The sequence below is a fragment of the Sciurus carolinensis genome, chromosome 10, assembly GCF_902686445.1.
Source record: "Sciurus carolinensis chromosome 10, mSciCar1.2, whole genome shotgun sequence".
Classification (NCBI taxonomy): domain Eukaryota; kingdom Metazoa; phylum Chordata; class Mammalia; order Rodentia; family Sciuridae; genus Sciurus; species Sciurus carolinensis.
The window spans coordinates 139,233,165-139,249,813 of NC_062222.1; the positions used below are offsets into that span (position 1 = coordinate 139,233,165).

General features: G+C 57.0%; 1 protein-coding gene across 6 annotated transcripts in view; it reads right to left on the minus strand.

The window, feature by feature from the left end:
• The window catches only part of Cfap99 (cilia and flagella associated protein 99), a 45,362-nt gene that overhangs the window by 22,133 nt on the left and 6,580 nt on the right, over positions 1 to 16,649 (minus strand). For 3 of the 6 annotated variants that reach the window (XR_007110578.1, XM_047567241.1, XM_047567239.1), the window contains exons 2-8: positions 15,987 to 16,113; positions 10,031 to 10,175; positions 9,086 to 9,180; positions 5,868 to 5,980; positions 4,094 to 4,271; positions 753 to 833; positions 566 to 640 (exon numbers count right to left, since the gene is read on the minus strand). Coding sequence is in view for 5 of the 6 variants with exons in the window: in XM_047567241.1 (XP_047423197.1) it covers positions 566 to 640; positions 753 to 833; positions 4,094 to 4,271; positions 5,868 to 5,980; positions 9,086 to 9,180; positions 10,031 to 10,175; positions 15,987 to 16,097 (798 nt within the window). In the remaining variant the exon portion in view is untranslated. Of the gene's footprint in view, positions 1 to 565; positions 641 to 752; positions 834 to 4,093; positions 4,272 to 5,867; positions 5,981 to 9,085; positions 9,181 to 10,030; positions 10,176 to 15,986; positions 16,114 to 16,649 lie in introns of those variants that run through there. The other 3 variants (XM_047567240.1, XM_047567242.1, XM_047567243.1) reach the window with 3 other exon arrangements.

Genomic DNA, 16,649 nt, shown 5'->3' on the forward strand with positions numbered 1-16,649 from the left:
ACTCTGGGCCCTGGGCATGCTGTTTTGGGGAACCCCGCTGGGCCTGCCCGTGCTGCAGAACGCATTCTTCAGGGTTCACCTCTCTGTCTCTGGTCCCTTGGCTTTTTCTCCCTGGCCAACACACTTGGTTTGTCTTTTCATGTAAAAGCGTGAGGTGCTCAGTCTGAGGCACCTGGAAGTCCAGAGGTGGCAGCCAGGCTGCTTTCTGTCCTGCGCTTCCCTCCTCCCTTGGCTCTGGGTGGGCCCTACCCTGCCCACTTGGAGCGGGCATGTGCTCCAGGGTCACTCCCAGTGTTACTGGGAATCTGCCCATAGTGAGAAAAGACTAAATAAGTGGCTTCTTGTGTTGCTATTTTGGCATTGAAAAGAATTTTTTTGCTACACCCCAGCCCCTTTTAAAATTTCATCTTGAGACAGGGTCCCACTACGTTGCCAAGGCTGGTCTCGGACCTGCGATCCTCGCTAGGATCCCAGGCGTAGCCACCAAGCCTGGGAAAGAGCTCTCCTGTGATGTGAGGGCTTGCTGTCATGCAGACTGGCCTCAGGCCTGAAGGGCCACTGTTACCTGCTCCAGCGGCTCCCTGTGGGTCCGGGGCATGGCGCACCGCAGCTCCTCAATGTTCGCCCTCAGCAGTAGCTCCTGCCAAGACAGAACGCAGCTCCTGCCCCGCCAGTGGCCACCACATGTCCCTGGCCCACCAGCCCCCCTCCTCTAAAGGGGCCTCTAGGGATGGGGGGACATGCATGGCCACCTCGGCCTTCAGGCGGTTGTGTCTCTTGATCATCTGCAGCTGCTGCTTCTCCTTGGGCTCCTGGAAGGTACTCCGAGGGACCTGGTGGGGTAGTGGGAGGGAGAACCTTTGGCCAGTAGCTGTGATTTAGACGGTCTAGCAAAGCCTGGGTGGGTGCGACCAGAGGGTGGGCAAAGGGGTAAGTGGTGCTGATTACAGGAGAGCGAATGATGGCCTGGGCCCCAGAGGAGCGGGGCTGGACCCGGAGCGGCTGGACCTGCCTGGGACCTGCGGGTGCTGCTGGGAGGGACTTGCTCAGGTCAGGAGTTGGTATGGGGTCTGCAGCAGGGGATGAGGGTAGGCAGAGGGAGAAGAGAGGCCAGCAGCACCAAGGGCACATTGCTGGCCTGGATGAGATGGCCAGGATCAGCAGGGAGCAAGATGGGGGCACTGCCAACTCCCCAGACAGAGGGCGTATGCAGAGGGTGACTCATGAAGCCGGCTGGAAGAATATCATGCACTCCAGGGAAATGGGCTGCCCCTGAGGGGTCCTGCAGCTACCAGTGTGGCCCTGGGCACCGCTGCTGGGTCCAGTCACAGGAGGTTGTCAATGACCTGCCAGGAGTCCATCAGGGGGCAGGCCAAAGTCAGCCTGGATACCCCCTGAATCCATCCTCCTCACTCCCCATCTCCCCCCAAGCGTCTCACACAAACCACAAACTCCGCTGTGCTCAGCTGGAGCCCTCGTCTTCCTCCAGTCCTCCCTCCCCAGTGTTGAGACCTGGACCCTCATGTTGTTTGCTCCGTGCCCCGGCCAAGGCCTCAGAATCATCTGAGAGCCTGTCTCTCACAGTCATACCATCTCCAGTCCTGCCCACCTCCCTCCTCTGTGATGCAGCGGGAGAAGACTTGTGTAGGCCCACTTTGGTGCATGTCCTGACTCTGCTTCTGCCAACAGGTGTGTGCTGACCTCACTGCCTCCCTCCCCTGCCCCTCCTGCATGCCCTCAAACACTGAGGGAGGAAGGCACTGGCCCGGGGCCTTTGCTCACGGTCTGCTCTTCCCTGGGCCACTCCAGGCTCACTTTCTCTTTCCAGTCCTTACTACCCAGAGTCTCAACTGCTCCAGTGCTTCTTGTGCCTTGCCCCACGTAGCTTTCCCCTCGGCACTTGTCGCCAGCTAACACACCACAAACTTTATTTATCCTGGTGTTTCATCTGGAGCCCCATAGGAAAGCACACTCCAGGAAGGCACAGTGCCTGGCACACCCTAGACATTCTATAACTGCTGAATGGGTGAATGAGTGATTTGGAGAGGGTTTAGCCCAGGAGGGGAAAGGGGGTCCTTGCAAGGAGCAGGGTGGGGTGACCAGAGGGAAGAAACCTTCAGCACTGTGGCCCTCAGGGAAGGTTATGTCCACCAATATCTCACTGCTTGTGCTGAGAGTCATACAAATACAGAGACAGCAGGGCCCAGCCTGCGGAGGAGCCTGGCAGGAGCTATACCAGGCAGAGAGAGAGAGAGGAGCAGAGGGCCTGATGACCCGGGAAGACACACTGATCTCTGGAGAGATAGGTCAGGAATGCTGAAGATCTGGCAGGTGGGGTGACTGTGGGGTTGTTTAGCAACAAGGATCATCTGTCTACCCTAATCCATCATTTGCTTGTCTAGCTATCCATCCATCTAATCATCCATCTGATCATCTGTTATGGTTTGGATGTGAGGTATCTCCCCAAAGCTCACATGTGAGACAATGCAAGAAGGTTCAAAGGACAAATGATTGAGTTTTAAGAGTCTTAATCCAAACAGTGAATTAATCCCCTGGTAGGAATTAACTGAGTGGTACTGAAGTGGTAGGGTATGGCTAAAGGAGGTGGGACTTGGGGTTATAGCTTTGGGGCATATATTTTGTATCTGGGCAGTAGAAATTCACTCTTTCTGCTTCCTGATCATGATGTGAGCTGTTTCCCTTTGCCACCCTCTTCCGCTATGATGTTCTGCCTCACCTCAAGCCATGAGGAATGGAGCGGGGCTTCTATAGGCTAAAACCTCTAGAACTGTGAGCCCTCAAATAAACTCTTCCTCCTTTACAGTTGTTCAAGTCAGGTCCTTTAGTCACAGCAGTGAAAAATCTAACTAAAACACCATTCATCCATCATCAACCCATTCATCCATTATCCATCTATCTACCTAGTTATCTGATCATCCATCCATCCATCCATCTAAACATCAAGTATTTACTGAGGGTCTGCTCTGAGCCAGGACTATGTTGGTAGCATTAAAAATGTAGGACAAATAAGATGGATGAGGTCTGGTGAAAGAAACCTGTTAAGCAGATTCACAAATTATTACTTAATGATACAAAGCAAAGGAACTGAGATCAAGAAGGAAACTAAGTGAGGGACCCAATAGAATTGAGGGCTCATGAACATTTCTGGGAAGAGAGATTTTAATGAGACCTGAAAGATGGTAGGTCTGGAACCTCCCAGCACTATCCTCTTACTCTCCTGTACAGCCCTTAGTCCTGTTGGAGAACTAGATTTGCTCTGGGAAGCTGAGTCCATGGCCAGTGTGTGGGGAGAGACCAAGGCCAGTCAAGATATCACACCCCTGATGATGGCAGCCAGTGCAAGACATGCATGAGACTGAAGCTGATCCAATCAGACTTTTCCAAGGAATTTTTGACCCCAGATGTTCTCTCATGACCAGGATGGTATAGACTGTGGGTAGGAGACATGGTTTTTTAACAGCAAAAGAAGTTAGCCCAACAATGAAGTTGACTGACAGAGGAAAGCAGAGTAGAAGGTCATAGAGAAACAGAGCTGGAATCCTGATCAAACTATGCCTGAAGGCTATCCTACTTTGGCCATGAGAATCAGCTTGAACTATATTTTCCCATTAGTTGCAGTGCATCCTGAGTGATAATCCAGAGAGGTGAAGGGGGAGATGAAGAGACCCTCAGCTGATGGAACAGACATGCAGAGGTCTGGAGTGGGGACAGGTATGACTATGGTTCAGACAGACGTTATTGCCTGCCATGCCCCAAGAGCATGTGTGCTGTGATCTGCATGTGGAATAGCTAACAGGAAGGGTGGCACGTTGCCCCAGGGCTCAAAGTGGGCTCCACATGCACCTCCAGACAGGTCTGTCTGAGGCCCAACAGTTTCACTCAGCACCTGCTGGTGGGACCCCACGATGTGGAGAGCCGGCTTTCTTCTCTATGGGGCTCAGGGATCTTGAAATCTCCTGGTCTGGTCCAGTGCGCTCTTGGCCCTTGAGGATCCCAGCCTCCACTAGTCCCCATAGTCTATTCTCCTGGTCCCGCTAGTGCCAGCCTGTGCCACCACACATGTCCAACTCACTTGTCTTGGCTTGGCCATGGTGGGGACTGGCTCGGGTGCTGGAATGGGCCGCGGCCTGGGCGTAGTCAGATTGAATTCCTTGGGCTCTGTGACCTTGGCCTTGGTCTTGGAGACAGTAGTTTGACTAGCTGACACTCCCTCCAGTTGATCAACAAGCTCCAGGACCTCCGGCTGCCATCTCGAAGGCAAAAATGGAGCTCTGGGTCAACAAGGTGGCCCTGGGGGACCCCCAAGCTGGGGTCTCCCACAGGGTAAGGGTGGTGCAGGGTCAATGGCCCTTCTTCAGTGGGTGACCACTACTCTCAGACATGGTCCAGGAATGCCCCCGCAACTCGGTATCAGTACTCCTCTTTTGAGATGAGATGAGGGAACAGGCCCAAAGGCACTATGGGAGGGCATCTGGAGGCCAGGGACCTCCCACAGTAGGAAGCTGGGGACCTAGAGAGCGCTAATCTGGGACAGAGCAGATGGCACAGGTGGAGGAAGCCAGAGACCGGGAAAGGAAGCTGGTGGCGGGAAGGAACATTCCAGAGTGGTTCTTTGGTGACAGGTGGAGGGAGCTGCAGGAGTCGGGTGGGGTGAGGGCCATGTCCCCTGCAGAAAGCCCTGCTGTCCTCGATGAAGCCTTGGGTGTGAGTGCTTTGGAGAGGGTGTGGATAGGAAGGATTTTGTTGGACTGCCCCAAGGTCTGGGCTACCCCTTTCCATGTTCCATGTCCTGTGGGCACAGCCTGCCATCACCAGCCTGTGGAGGTCCCCTCTTGTTGGGCTCCCTGGGCCAGATGCAGGGCTTGAAGTAGCTCCTGCCTCGCCCCGAGAATCAAGGTCGCCCGGGGAGAAGGCTCCTGAGAGGGCTCTCAGGGGCCCCTCCAGGGCTTAGCCCAGGACCCTCAGCCTCGGGGCAGGAAGTTTGTGACGCGGCTGGCCCTAGGGTGGACTGGGGAAACCTGAAGGCAGAGGGGATGTGCCCCTCTTGTGGAGGTCTGTCCAGATTGCCAGCAACAGGGACCAGCTGGGACTGGGGACCTCCCCATGAAGGAGCTGCTCTGGGGACTCCTACTGCAGGGGCCAGGGCCTCCTACGCAAAGCTCCCACATACAGGGTCTGCCTGTCCAGAAGTCGTCTGGCTGCCCCTAGGAAGGCAAGGTGACTCCTCCACACTCTCCCTGGGGAACTATAGGGTGGGGGAGCCCCAACTGTGTCCTGGTCCCAGTCAGGACTCCCATAGCCCAGCAACTGTGCTGGCAGCTTTGTCCTGGGTCCTGGCCTGCGACTGCGTTTGCCCCAGGCCCACTGGGGGGGCAGGGAAGGCAACAAGAGCAGCTTTGGGGTGACAGGCCTGAGTGGGGGACTGGGAACACCAGAGCCAGCTTTAGGCCTGAATACATCAGGAGCTGAGCTCTGAGCTCTCCCAGCTCCTCCCTGGCCTGCACTCTTTGGATGTGTAGAAAGCCCTGCTGGGCTGGGACGCTGTCATCACAGAACCCTGCTCAGTGGGTGGGGTCCAGAGCAGAAGGCTGATTCTTGCCATCTGACCTCTGGTCATCAGGTTGCACCAGCCACTAATTGGCTGCCAGCATGGGGCCCTGGGTTGGATGGCTGCAGCATGTCCTGCTCTTCTAGTCCTGGGCAGGGGGACGGGGGCTTGGGCCTTCTTAGAACTTCTTACCCTGTCACAGAGTGCATTCTGACTCTCACAGAACTTCTCAGCACAGGAAGGGGGTGAGGAGGCGCCTCCCCACTCCAGGACCCCGATACCCACACAGCTGCCCCACCTCAGCAGGGGGTCAATCCAGTTCTCCTTGACGTGGGTAGTCTCGTAGAGCAGGCCCCATTCATCCTTGATCCAAGAGCCCAGGTTTAAGGGGTTGAAGAAGAACCTAAGGAACTGAGGGAGGAGGGAGTCGTGAGTGGCAGAGCCCCCGGGGGAGCCTTGGCCTCACCCCCACCCACTGGCACCCCAGCGCCCTCACAGGCAAGCGGCAGGCAGAGTGTGAAGCTCAGGGGCACGTGGTACTGCAGATGGCTGAAGAGACTGCGCCTTCAAGACAGCCCCTGCTCCTTGCAGGGTCCCAGGCAGGGAAGGGGCCCCAGTCCCGCTGTCCCAGCCCAGCAGGGCATGTTCTCTCCAGAAAGGACTTGGGTGCCCACCACCTCCTGGAACCCGAAGGCCCCTCACCCCACTTTTTTCCCCCCCGCGGTGGTGGGGATTGAACCCAGGGCCTTGTACTTGTGAGGTAAGCACTCTACCAACCGAGCTGTCCCCTCCGCATCCCTTTTAAGCAGGTTGTTGGTGGGCACACACATGCCTGTCTCCTGACTCCTGGCTCCAAAGGCTCTGGAATTTCAAGATGGGATTCCACCATTCTGCCACATACTGTCCCCAGGGCATTGCCACTGGGTGACCTGGGGAGCCCTCTGCCTTCCTACCTTGGGAAGGTGACTTGTCTTCCCAACTCATGTAGTAGGTGGCTGTCCCAACCCTGGGACTGAGGCTGTTTTCCCTGGCCAGGGCAGACCCCACTATGCCCTTGGATGGCCCAGAACCAGCCATGGCAGAATTCCCAGGGTCTGGGGATTCTGAAGGCCATTCCCAGATCTAAAAGCTTTGGTTCCAGATGGCATAGGACTGGTTAAGTTTCCCTGGTGGAGCCACCTGGGGATCTGTATGGCTCCTGCACAGGACAGACTGTCGGCTGACCAGAAGGGGCACAGCCCTGGGAGGTGGTTCTTTATACTGCTGGGAAGAAGGTGCAGGCCTCACCCTTTCTTGAGGAGTCAGCCTGGGACCCCTGGAGGCTGCTTGGTGGAGGGTGTGCAAGACACTAACACCCCACCTGCTGCTCAGAGGGCCTTGTGCAGCCGAGCTGAGCTCAGGTCTCAGACAACCAACCAGGAGGGTGGCCCAGGGCCCCGAGGCTGCTGCAGTGTGGCCCAGAAGAGCTCTGTGGTGACTAGGACATAGGGTGCTCCAGTGTGGGTCCCCAAAGCATAGCCTGGCCTTGGGAGCAGGAAGTGATTGGGGAGGTGGCCCAGGAAATTCAAGGATGACAGAGGGACAGCAGTGGGCAAGACTGTGGGTAGGCAGGCCCTCTGGTCACTGCTGCCTCCCCAGCATGACCACCAGCACAGCTGCCTCATCCCCAACAGCCTCTTGCCCTGCTTGACTCAGGCCTCCTCCCACAAGGCAACCCAGGACTCCTCTGAGCCCTCCAGCTTGCCCTCTTGGCCACCTCCCACTCCCTCCTCACCTGGTGGCCTTATCTACCTACCCTGCCTGCAGGGTCTCTGGGTCCTCGCCCATGGCCACTGTCCCTTGTGCTCTTTCCAGTCCCTCACATTCCTCCTCTGACTGTCACTCATGCTGCTGTTCTACACTCGAAGTGGGCAGCTAGTCCCTGTACCGGGCCCTGTGGTGCCATCTTCTCCCCGCTGCCCCGCCCTCATTTGGGTACACCCCATTGGTCACATCCAGGTTTCCTGGGACTGACTGTCCCCCTAACACCAGGCCACCATTCTCACTGGGGTTGGGGGCAACCCTGCCAGGGACCCTGCTGGGGTGGGGCTGGTTCTAGGTGCATCTGAGATAGCCCTCCAGGTCTCTGGTGGATTCCGTCGCACATGGGTGGGGGCTTCTTGGAGCTGGTGGACCCTGGCCCTGCTCCACGTGTGTCCCAGGGCCACTCCTCCCAGAGTAGTGGGTAACCTCTGGGGAGGCCATGGGCTGTGGTCTCCTGAGAACCAGCTAGGGCACTGCCACTTCTGACCACAGCAGTGAGGGCCTCCCAGAGAGGTCATCCGTCCCGACAGACTCCCTGTCTTTCAGGCCCCTCTGGCATCTCTGGAGCCCTGAGGCAGGTAGGGGCCAGGAAACCAACGGCAACCCTTGGACCTGCAGCTTCTCAGTCTCCTGGGGATTCAAGTGGGGCTCTCTAGGTCGGTCAGTGACCAGCACTGGGAGTGTGATATGTGGCCTGAACTGATGCCCCTGTGGTCACCACCACAAGGCCCAGGGCAAGATGGGGATTGCTCAGCATCATCAGGGCCTAGCACAGGTAGTGGACATCAGCCAAGCACAGGTCCTCTAGCTGTGCAAGCTGCCCTGGTCAGCCTCAGGCATCCCTCAGAAAATAGTGGCAATTTTGCTTCTTCTTCATGAAAATAAAGCCCCTTGCTTAAGAAAACTACAAATATTTATGCACCACAAGCTCCTCATGTTTATGTGTGGGCAGGAAAACGTCCTGAACAAACCAAATGCCAGCTGCTGGTTCTTGCTTTCTCTTTTATCAGTTAGGTGGCCAAGGTGCCGTGTGAGCATCCTGGGCACGATGGCTGTGGTCCTCGTGGGCACTGCTGCTCCACGTCTCCCCTTCCCCAGCACTCCTGGGCCTGCAGTCTCTTCCTTTATCTTCTCCAGGAAGCCACTCCTGTACTGGTGACTAAGCCAATGGCTAACAGAATCTGTTCACTACTCACATGCTGTGTGACGCTGGTTGAGTACTTGACCTCTCTGTCCCCATTTCCTCAAGTAAGGGATGAGCACCATGCAGGAGCAGCCTCATGGGGTGGTGTGAGGGTGAAGCAAGAACAACACTGTGTGCGGCTCAGGAAGCCTGGCTCACAGGGAAGGTGTGCTCAGTGTTCCACAGAAAGGTGGGCAGTGGGCAGGCAGGTGGATGGCAGGCAGCCTGGTCTTGGAGGGAGGGGATGCTGTGCTGGGCCTGGTGTTTGCTCAGGAACTGGAGGAGCCCCAGGAGACCCAAGAGGCCCAGCTGCCCAGACAGTGACTCTTTGCCCTGACTTATCACTAACAATGGCAGGGTACTGCCCACGAGAATGCAGGAACAGAATCAAATTCTCCCCAACAAAGAGCCCATTCTCCCCAGGAATGAACAGAAGGAACCCACCAGAGTTTCTCTCATTGAAAGGAACCAGGATGCAAGGGCAGGGGATGCAGAGGTCTCCCTCCCTGGCAGCTGTCCCTGGGGCTCACCTTGCATGTCTTGTGTATGGGCCGGGACCTGATGATGCTGCAGAAGAGCTGGAAGCCAAGCTCATCCAGCTGGAATGTGGCCAGGTAGCACAGCACTGGGAAGAGGGTGCAGCATGAGGTGCTCCAGTCTGCGGAGTCCCCAGAGGGAGGTCTCGCAGGTGCACCTGCTCTAGTGGGTCCAGGACACAGACCCAGATCCTGCTGGTGGTCCCGGGAAGGACAATCCCAGAGAGACGATGGGAGCCAGGTCTCAGGACAGCTGTGGTTCACTGCCACTCTGCTGTCCCATTCCATCGGCTCTCAGAGGCACCGAGGGTCCTCTGGGCAATGGCGAAGTCGTTTTGGATTTTAGTTTGTTAGTTCCAGGAGGCTGAACTGCATTGAGCCTCTGGGGAGGAAGTTCCTCTGGGGACGGAGGCGGGTTTCACCCTGACCTGACCTCCCCAACCCTGATGCCCTCCCCCCATCCCTCCCCCAGGGTCTGGGCAGCCCCACCCCTGCCTAGGTGCCCACAGGGGCCAGGAAATGCAGAGGCCAGAGGCATCTCATATTTAATCTCCCAGCAGGGCCCAGACTGTGGCCCAGGGCCTGCTCCAGGGCCTCAGGGCGCCAGGGCCCAGGAGTGGCCTGGGAGTGGTCCAGGCTTGCCCAGTTGCCTTCCCTCGGGGCCAGACTGCCTTAAGCCTGGGCTGTTGTGAGCCCAAGTCTCAGTTTCCCCATCTGTGAAGTAAGGAGACACACCACCTTGGTCCACCCTCTCATGGGCCACTGTGAGGCTCAGTGAGGACAGAGGCTTGGCGGAACTGCAGCAGGAGCCTGTGCGGCCTGAGGAGCAGCCTGGCCTCCCCAGCGGCTCTGCTGAGGTCTGCCACTAACCACCTCTTCAACCCTGGTTCTGGAGCAACAGCAGCCTGGGCCTCAGGGATGGGTGGGACAGGGGCCTACCCTGGAAGAGGCTGTAGTCAGCCCAGAGGCAGAGCCGGCCATCCCGCACGTAGAAGGCGTCCACCACAATGGTCAGTAACTTCCGGTACTCAAGGCAGCCGGACAGGACCTCCACCACGAATGCCTGCTTCAGGGGGCTCAGGGCCTGAAAGGCAAACAGCCAGGCAGGCAGCAACTGAGATGAGGGTGGCCGGCAAGATGGGTAGAGCTGAGGGAGATGGGGGAATGACTGTGTGGGGGACAGGCCCGGGGTCTCCCTGCTGAGGCAGCACAGGGAGGGGGATCAGGGCCTCTGCTCAGGAGGCTGGGAAAGTCTGCAGATGGTGGCCACAGTGCCCCTGGCAGGGCGTCTGCATCTCGTGCATCTTACCACGGGTAAAGGTCTCCAGACAAATGAGCAGAACGTGACGGAGGGGCCAGTGCACAGGGAAAGCCTGCCAGAGCTCACCCACTGGGACAAGTGGCTTCCCACACAGCTGCTCGCGGGCCCTGGGGCTGACTCGTCCCATTGGGACGTTCTGGGTTGTGGCCTGTGCAGGACACACATTAATTATTCAGGAAGGTACTCAGTTTTTGAAGGTGGCAGGAAATGAGGTGTCTGATGTTGCCAGTACAGCCTGAGAAGGGCTGGTGGGCAGATGTTCAGAAGCTGGCTGTGACAGCCTTGTTTTCCAGACCAGACAGTCCAGTGAGGGCACTTCCAGGAATCTGAGGAGGCCGTCCATGGGCACAGGCATGGTCCAGAGCTGAGCCCTGCAGCCGTGGAAATGGGACCAGCCCAGAGTCAGCCTCTCCATGCCCCTGAGTCAGGTGAGAACAGGATGGTGACCCTGGCGGGAGGTGTGGAGGGACAGGGGAACATCCCTGTAGTTGACAGGTACTACTTCTATAACGACTTCTAAATTATTGCCAGGCTTTGCCCCAGCCAGCCACCCTCTTTTAGCAGGTCCTGGGGCACTAAGACCTTCCAGAAGAGCTGTGCCAAGGGAACCTCAGAGTCATGGCAGACTGAGGAGCCTGACTGCACGCTCATGTCTGTCGTCTAGGACAAGCCTTCTTTCTCTGCGTTTTTCTTTTGTGGTGCTGAGATGGACCCAGGGGCCCTGGAGAAGTCACCTCTGTTTGTCTCAGTTTCCACATGCCCATCTCCCTGAGGATGAGCTCAGTGGCTCTACCCCGTGGGTTCTGGTGTGATGAGGCAGGCCCTCCTCTTCCTCACTCAACAGAAGCAATAGACACCTGGGTGTCAGCAGTTGTCCTCTCCTATTACAAGGTCACTGGACACTCTAGGGAGTGGAACATGGTGGGAGGAGTTACGCCTGTGAGTGCAGGCAGGGCTGCCGACCTGGCTCTCGGCTGAGCCATCAGCACTGCCAGCTCCCCTCTGGCTCCCCTGACTGCCGGGGACCACCCCTTCCAGGTTCCAGCCCCTCCCTGACACAGGAAGCCCAGGTCTCGGGCCCAGGAGTCAGAGGTGATGAGTCATCTGGGGCTGTGCTGAGGGCTGGGTGACGGTGTGGGACTCTGGACAACTTCCTCTGGCCTCTAGGGCTTCTTTTTTTTTTTTTTTTTGCGGTGCTGGGGATTGAGCCCAGGGCCTGTGCTTGCAAGGCAAGCACTCTACCAACTGAGCTATCTCCCCAGGGATTCTTTTGCTTGTTAATTATGAGTGTGTTTGGGATACGTGACAATGTCCTTTTAGTAAGAGCAGGTGCAGGCTCTGATGCCATCAGGCCCTGGGCAAGGCATGTCTGGAGGAGAGGCATTGGGCAGAGGACCATGCAGATGCAGGGCTTAGTGGGAGGTGGCAATGGCAGTAAATGGCACCTGGGTTCATGCACCAGACTGGGCCTGAGGCCAGGTCCTTGCGATTGTGGAAGCACAACCTCTGATGCTGGGTTTGCAGCTCCCAGGTCAATGGTGTCCAGCAGTTCACAGAGACAAGACTGACCCTGGGGGTGGGAATGGGGTTAGAGAGTGCTGAGCACTGAGCCCTGGCCCAGACTCTGGGTCTGGGCAGGGTAGACTCTGTCTCCCAGGAGGCAGGGCAAGGCCCCAATTGCAATAAGAAGGCCCTGATTCCCAGCCTGTCACTGAGACCAGAGAGCTGTGGTCACCAAAATCTTGGGCCTTGGTCAAGTTCAGGGCTCCTGAGTCCCCACCCAGGGAGAGCAACCAGCTGTCCCACAGGCAGGGGAACCAGAGGTCCAGATCCCTGCAGCCTCACAGTCACTAGTCCCCTGCAGGAGTCACTCCAGGACTGTGGAACTAGCTCAGGGTCAGGCAGGGTAGGGCCTGGTGCTGATGAACCACAGCTCAGGACTTGCAAGTCATATTGCCAGACCTGCCAATTAGAGACTCAGACCAAGGCAGGTCAGAAGTCGAGACAAGGAAACAGGCAGCTGGATGCCACCCAGAGCCATCAATCCTCAGACTTCCCCAGGCATGTGGGCCACAGGAGGCCCGTTTCTTCCCATGTCCGGGGATCCAGCACTCCAGTATGAACTCTGGGTGGTTCTGAGGCCCCATCCAGTCCCAGCCTGCCCTTCTGTCCCTGGCCTCCATTAGGAGGTGTGTTTCCTGGGGCTACTGCAACAAATGACCACCGACAGAGTGCTGGAGACGAGGGAACCCCCTCTCATGGCCCTGGAGGCCCACGCCACTCGCTGGCAGGGTGTTCAGAGGAGCATCAGAGAGCATCCACCCACAGTCCCTCCCAGTGCAGTCACTGGTCTCGATGCTCCATGGCTGGCGACTGCCTCCCTTGGATCTCAGCCTCTGCTCCAGTGTGGCCTTCTCCTCCTCCTCTGGGTTACCAATGTGCTTTCTTTTCCCTGGACCTGTGTCCACACTCCCTCTTCCTATATGGCCATCCTCATCGTTAGGGCCTATCCTAAATCAAGGAGCCCACAGACCACAGGTCTGTGGCACATCCCCGGGCACAACCAGCCTTCCATGTGCCCTTCATCAGACTCCACCTGTTGGCTTCCGTGTTGCATAACTTTCTGGCAGGTGGCAGTCTCCAGCCCTGGCCTGAGGAAGTCAGGGGATTACAGCTAGAGATGAAAGTGAGTTGTCCAAACTGGGTCAGTCTCCAGGGCCCCGTTCCACCTTGACTTCAGAGGGACATTTGTAGTGAGTGAAAGGCCCAGGGCCTGTGAGGCAGGCGCTACCCCGCCACCCGCGTGGACAACAGTGCTGGCCTCAGAGGTGCAGAGCCAGCTCCCCAGGATGCCAGTTTCATCCATTGCTGCTGGCTTGCAGGGTGGTGTCAGGGGGCTGGGCTCCCCAGAGAAAGGCGCACACATGGGCCACACGTGACTCAAGGACCAGGACTCCTCTACCACTAATAATCTGTTGGTTTTTAAGAAACAAAACCAACACCCAGACTGTTCTAGCAGCTCAAGCTCCCATCACGGCTCCCTTCTTGAAGAACAAACCCTCTCTCCCTGCCAAGGTGACCAGGAGGGGGAACAGTGAGCGCCAGAAGCACCCAGAGGCCAGTGTGGCCAGAGCAGAGTGGGCACAGTGCTCAGGAGAGGGTCACGGCTGGAGGGAGGGCCGGGAGCAGGCAAGGTAACCAGAACCTCCTGAAGACCCCAACAATAAGAGGCCAGAGCCCAGAAGGAGCAGTGCTGGGTAGAGGAAACCCAGCATGGGAAGTGCAGGGATCCAGGGGCATGTTTAAGAGCTGGGGCAGCTGGGCCACTGGACCTATAGGTTCAGTGTGAAGGAGGTGGGGGTTGGGACTGGAGCCACCAGCAGAGGGTTGGGACAGCCTGCCCAAAGGGTGCTGTGGTTTGAACATTTGCCCTCCAAAACCTGTGTGGATGTGGACTTGTCTATGGTTGTGACCAGGCAGAGCCCTGAAGATGGCAAGTGCTCTCTCTCTCCCTCCCTTTTGCCTTCAGTCATAGGATGAGGGCCCTCACCAGATGCCAGCACCCTGATCTTGGACTCCCCAGGGCCTCAGGACTGTGAGAAATACATTTTGTCACTCATAAATTACAGAGCCTCAGACATTCAATTATAGCAGCACATAGACCGAGACAGAGGCTTGAGGGAGACAGGAAGAGCCCCATAGTCTTGTTGCAAGGGGACGTGCTGACAGGAGCTGCAGGGGCTTGGGATCCAGAGGCCTTTGTGGCTGAAACAAGGTGGGAGAAACAAGGAGCTGCTAAAACCAGGTTCTGGAGCAGGCAGGTCCAGGTCATGGGTCCAGGTAATAGGTGAGCCACCAGGCCCTGGGCTGGCTTCCAGGACAGAATTCTGGGCAAGGGGATCCAGTTCTTTGTTTATTTGCTTTGTTTGCTTATTTATTTATTTTATTTTATTTTTTTTTTTTAATATTTTTTCTAGATATTGGTGGACCTTTATTTTGCTCATTTATTTATATGCGGTGCTGAGAATCGAACCCAGTGCCTACACAATGCTAGGCTAGCGCTCTACCACTGAGCCACGACCACAGCCCTGCTTATTTATTTTTTAATATATACATTTTTAGTTGTGGATGGACACCATACCTTATTTTTATTTACTTGTTTTTATGTGGTGCTGAGGATTGAACCCAGTGCCTCACCTGTGATAAGCGAGCGCTTTACCACTGAGCCACACCCAAGCCCGGATCCAGCTCCTTGTGTCTGCACTGGCTGGACAGGCCTGGCAGGGTCAGGAGGTGGGCCAAGCTGTATATAAGGGCTTCCCCTGGGTCTGACCCTCACTGTTCTCATTGTGTACCCAAAATGATTAGGGTCTTAGGGAAAGAGCAGGGGGGAAGGAGGTGCTGAGGTAGGCGGGAGGTACGATGCTCCCTCATGCTCCCATCCTGGTTGACTGCAGGTCCCAGTTGGAGGAGGGATTGTTCCAGAGGCTGGGGAGCAGGAGTCAGAGGTTCTAAGCTCTCTCTGATGTGAGAGCTTGGCCCCTGGAGCCTCTGCAGCCTTTACCCACACTGTCCTGCCTCTGGACTTTCTGTCTGTTACCTGAGGGCAGGTAATGGGCTGGGGTGTGGTGAGGGACGCCTCCCTGGGGCCGTGGCAGTAAACCAGCCCACAGAGGTGTTTCAAACAAGAACAGCAAGGGCCAGACAGGCTGCAGCAACACCCCCAGCTAATGCACTTGGGGCAACACCCCTTCAAGGTGGGTGCTTCCTGGGTGGGGTGGGGGAGCACCCATGTGATGGTCCCCCAGCTCTTCCCCTGGTGGACTTGCCAAGCTCCTGCCTCTGGGCACCTGCCCTTTATGGACAGTGAACATGGGGTCAGAAACTGCTATGGGGGACAGTGAGTAGATGACAGGGAGGGTCCTTGTGGGATAGGGTGCTGGGGGGCAGGCAATGCTGAAGCAAGGCAGACTGACAATGTGCTGCTCCTCACCCACACCCAGGTTCTGCATCCCCAGAGACCAGTCTCTGGACGTGAACTGAGAGGGAAGGAGAGGGACCCTTGGGGTGGGGGTGGAGGTTGAGGAGCTGGTGGCCAGCCTCAAGGTGTGAACAGAAAGATGAAGGAGGTAGGGGAACGTCAGGGGCTCCCCATGGCCTTGGTGCCCTGGCTTGCCGCTGACTCTGCTGGAGGTCCCTGGTTACCCTTGCCATCACCGTAAACACAGCCACAGACCCTCCAAAGTAGGGGTAGGGGTGGAGGGGCTCAGGGCTGCCTCTTCTTATCTACATTGAGGACAGAACCACGTGGGGACATGGTCCTGTGTTTGGACAACACATCTCCCCACATAGCCCAGTCTGATGTACACCTGGGTGCTGGGAGCACCTCCCATGATGGGGTGGCCTTCTGAGAACACTGCTGGCCATCACTGTGAGGGACATTTGCTTTGAGCCACTCCTGATAGGAAGGAGGCCTTTGTTAGTCATGGACTTGATACTGCCCAGGAGAGGGAAGAGCCATGTCACGTGCCATCGATTTAGCCTCCCAGGAGACCAGTGCTGCCCTGACCCTACCTGAAGGGAGGAGGACGCTGCCTCCAGGAACTGGTCAGGACTGTCCTTCTCAGGCTTAAACTTGTCCAGTTGCTCTATCACAATGTCAATGCATTTTCCATAGTAGGCCATCTTCCTGGGCAGGACCCTAAAAATAACATACCATGGGTCACCTTCTCTGCAACTTCTAGGTGGCCAGCGTGGCTGGGCAGAAATGACTGCAGGACCCTCACCAGCACTGATGGAAGTTCACCAGGCTGCCAGGGACCTGAGGCCAGTTCCTAGAAATTCCTCTTCAGGCCTCTGCTGCCCCAGTGGCTAGGGCTGAGGTTGGTGTGCTTGCTCCCAGGTCACCACCACTCCTCCTTGTCCCCTGAGGCTTCCAGGCTGGCCCCAGAGTCAAGTTGCAAATGGGGGAGAGGCCCAGGCCAAGAACAGGCCTCTGGGCATTCCTTAGTCCAGCCTGGGAGGGGGGGCTGCTTACTTGGCTCCTGGCTAGAGCAGACGATCAAATCATGAAAGGCTGTAGCAAGAAGGAACCTGGGGTCCCCAGTTCCAATACCTCCATTCTAAATATGAGGAACCTGAGGCCCAGAGAGGATGCACAGACTGGTAAGGGGTCAGGCTTTGAGGGCACTGAGCAGACAGTCTGGCCTGGGGTTGCCCTGGGGCATCCTGGGAGGA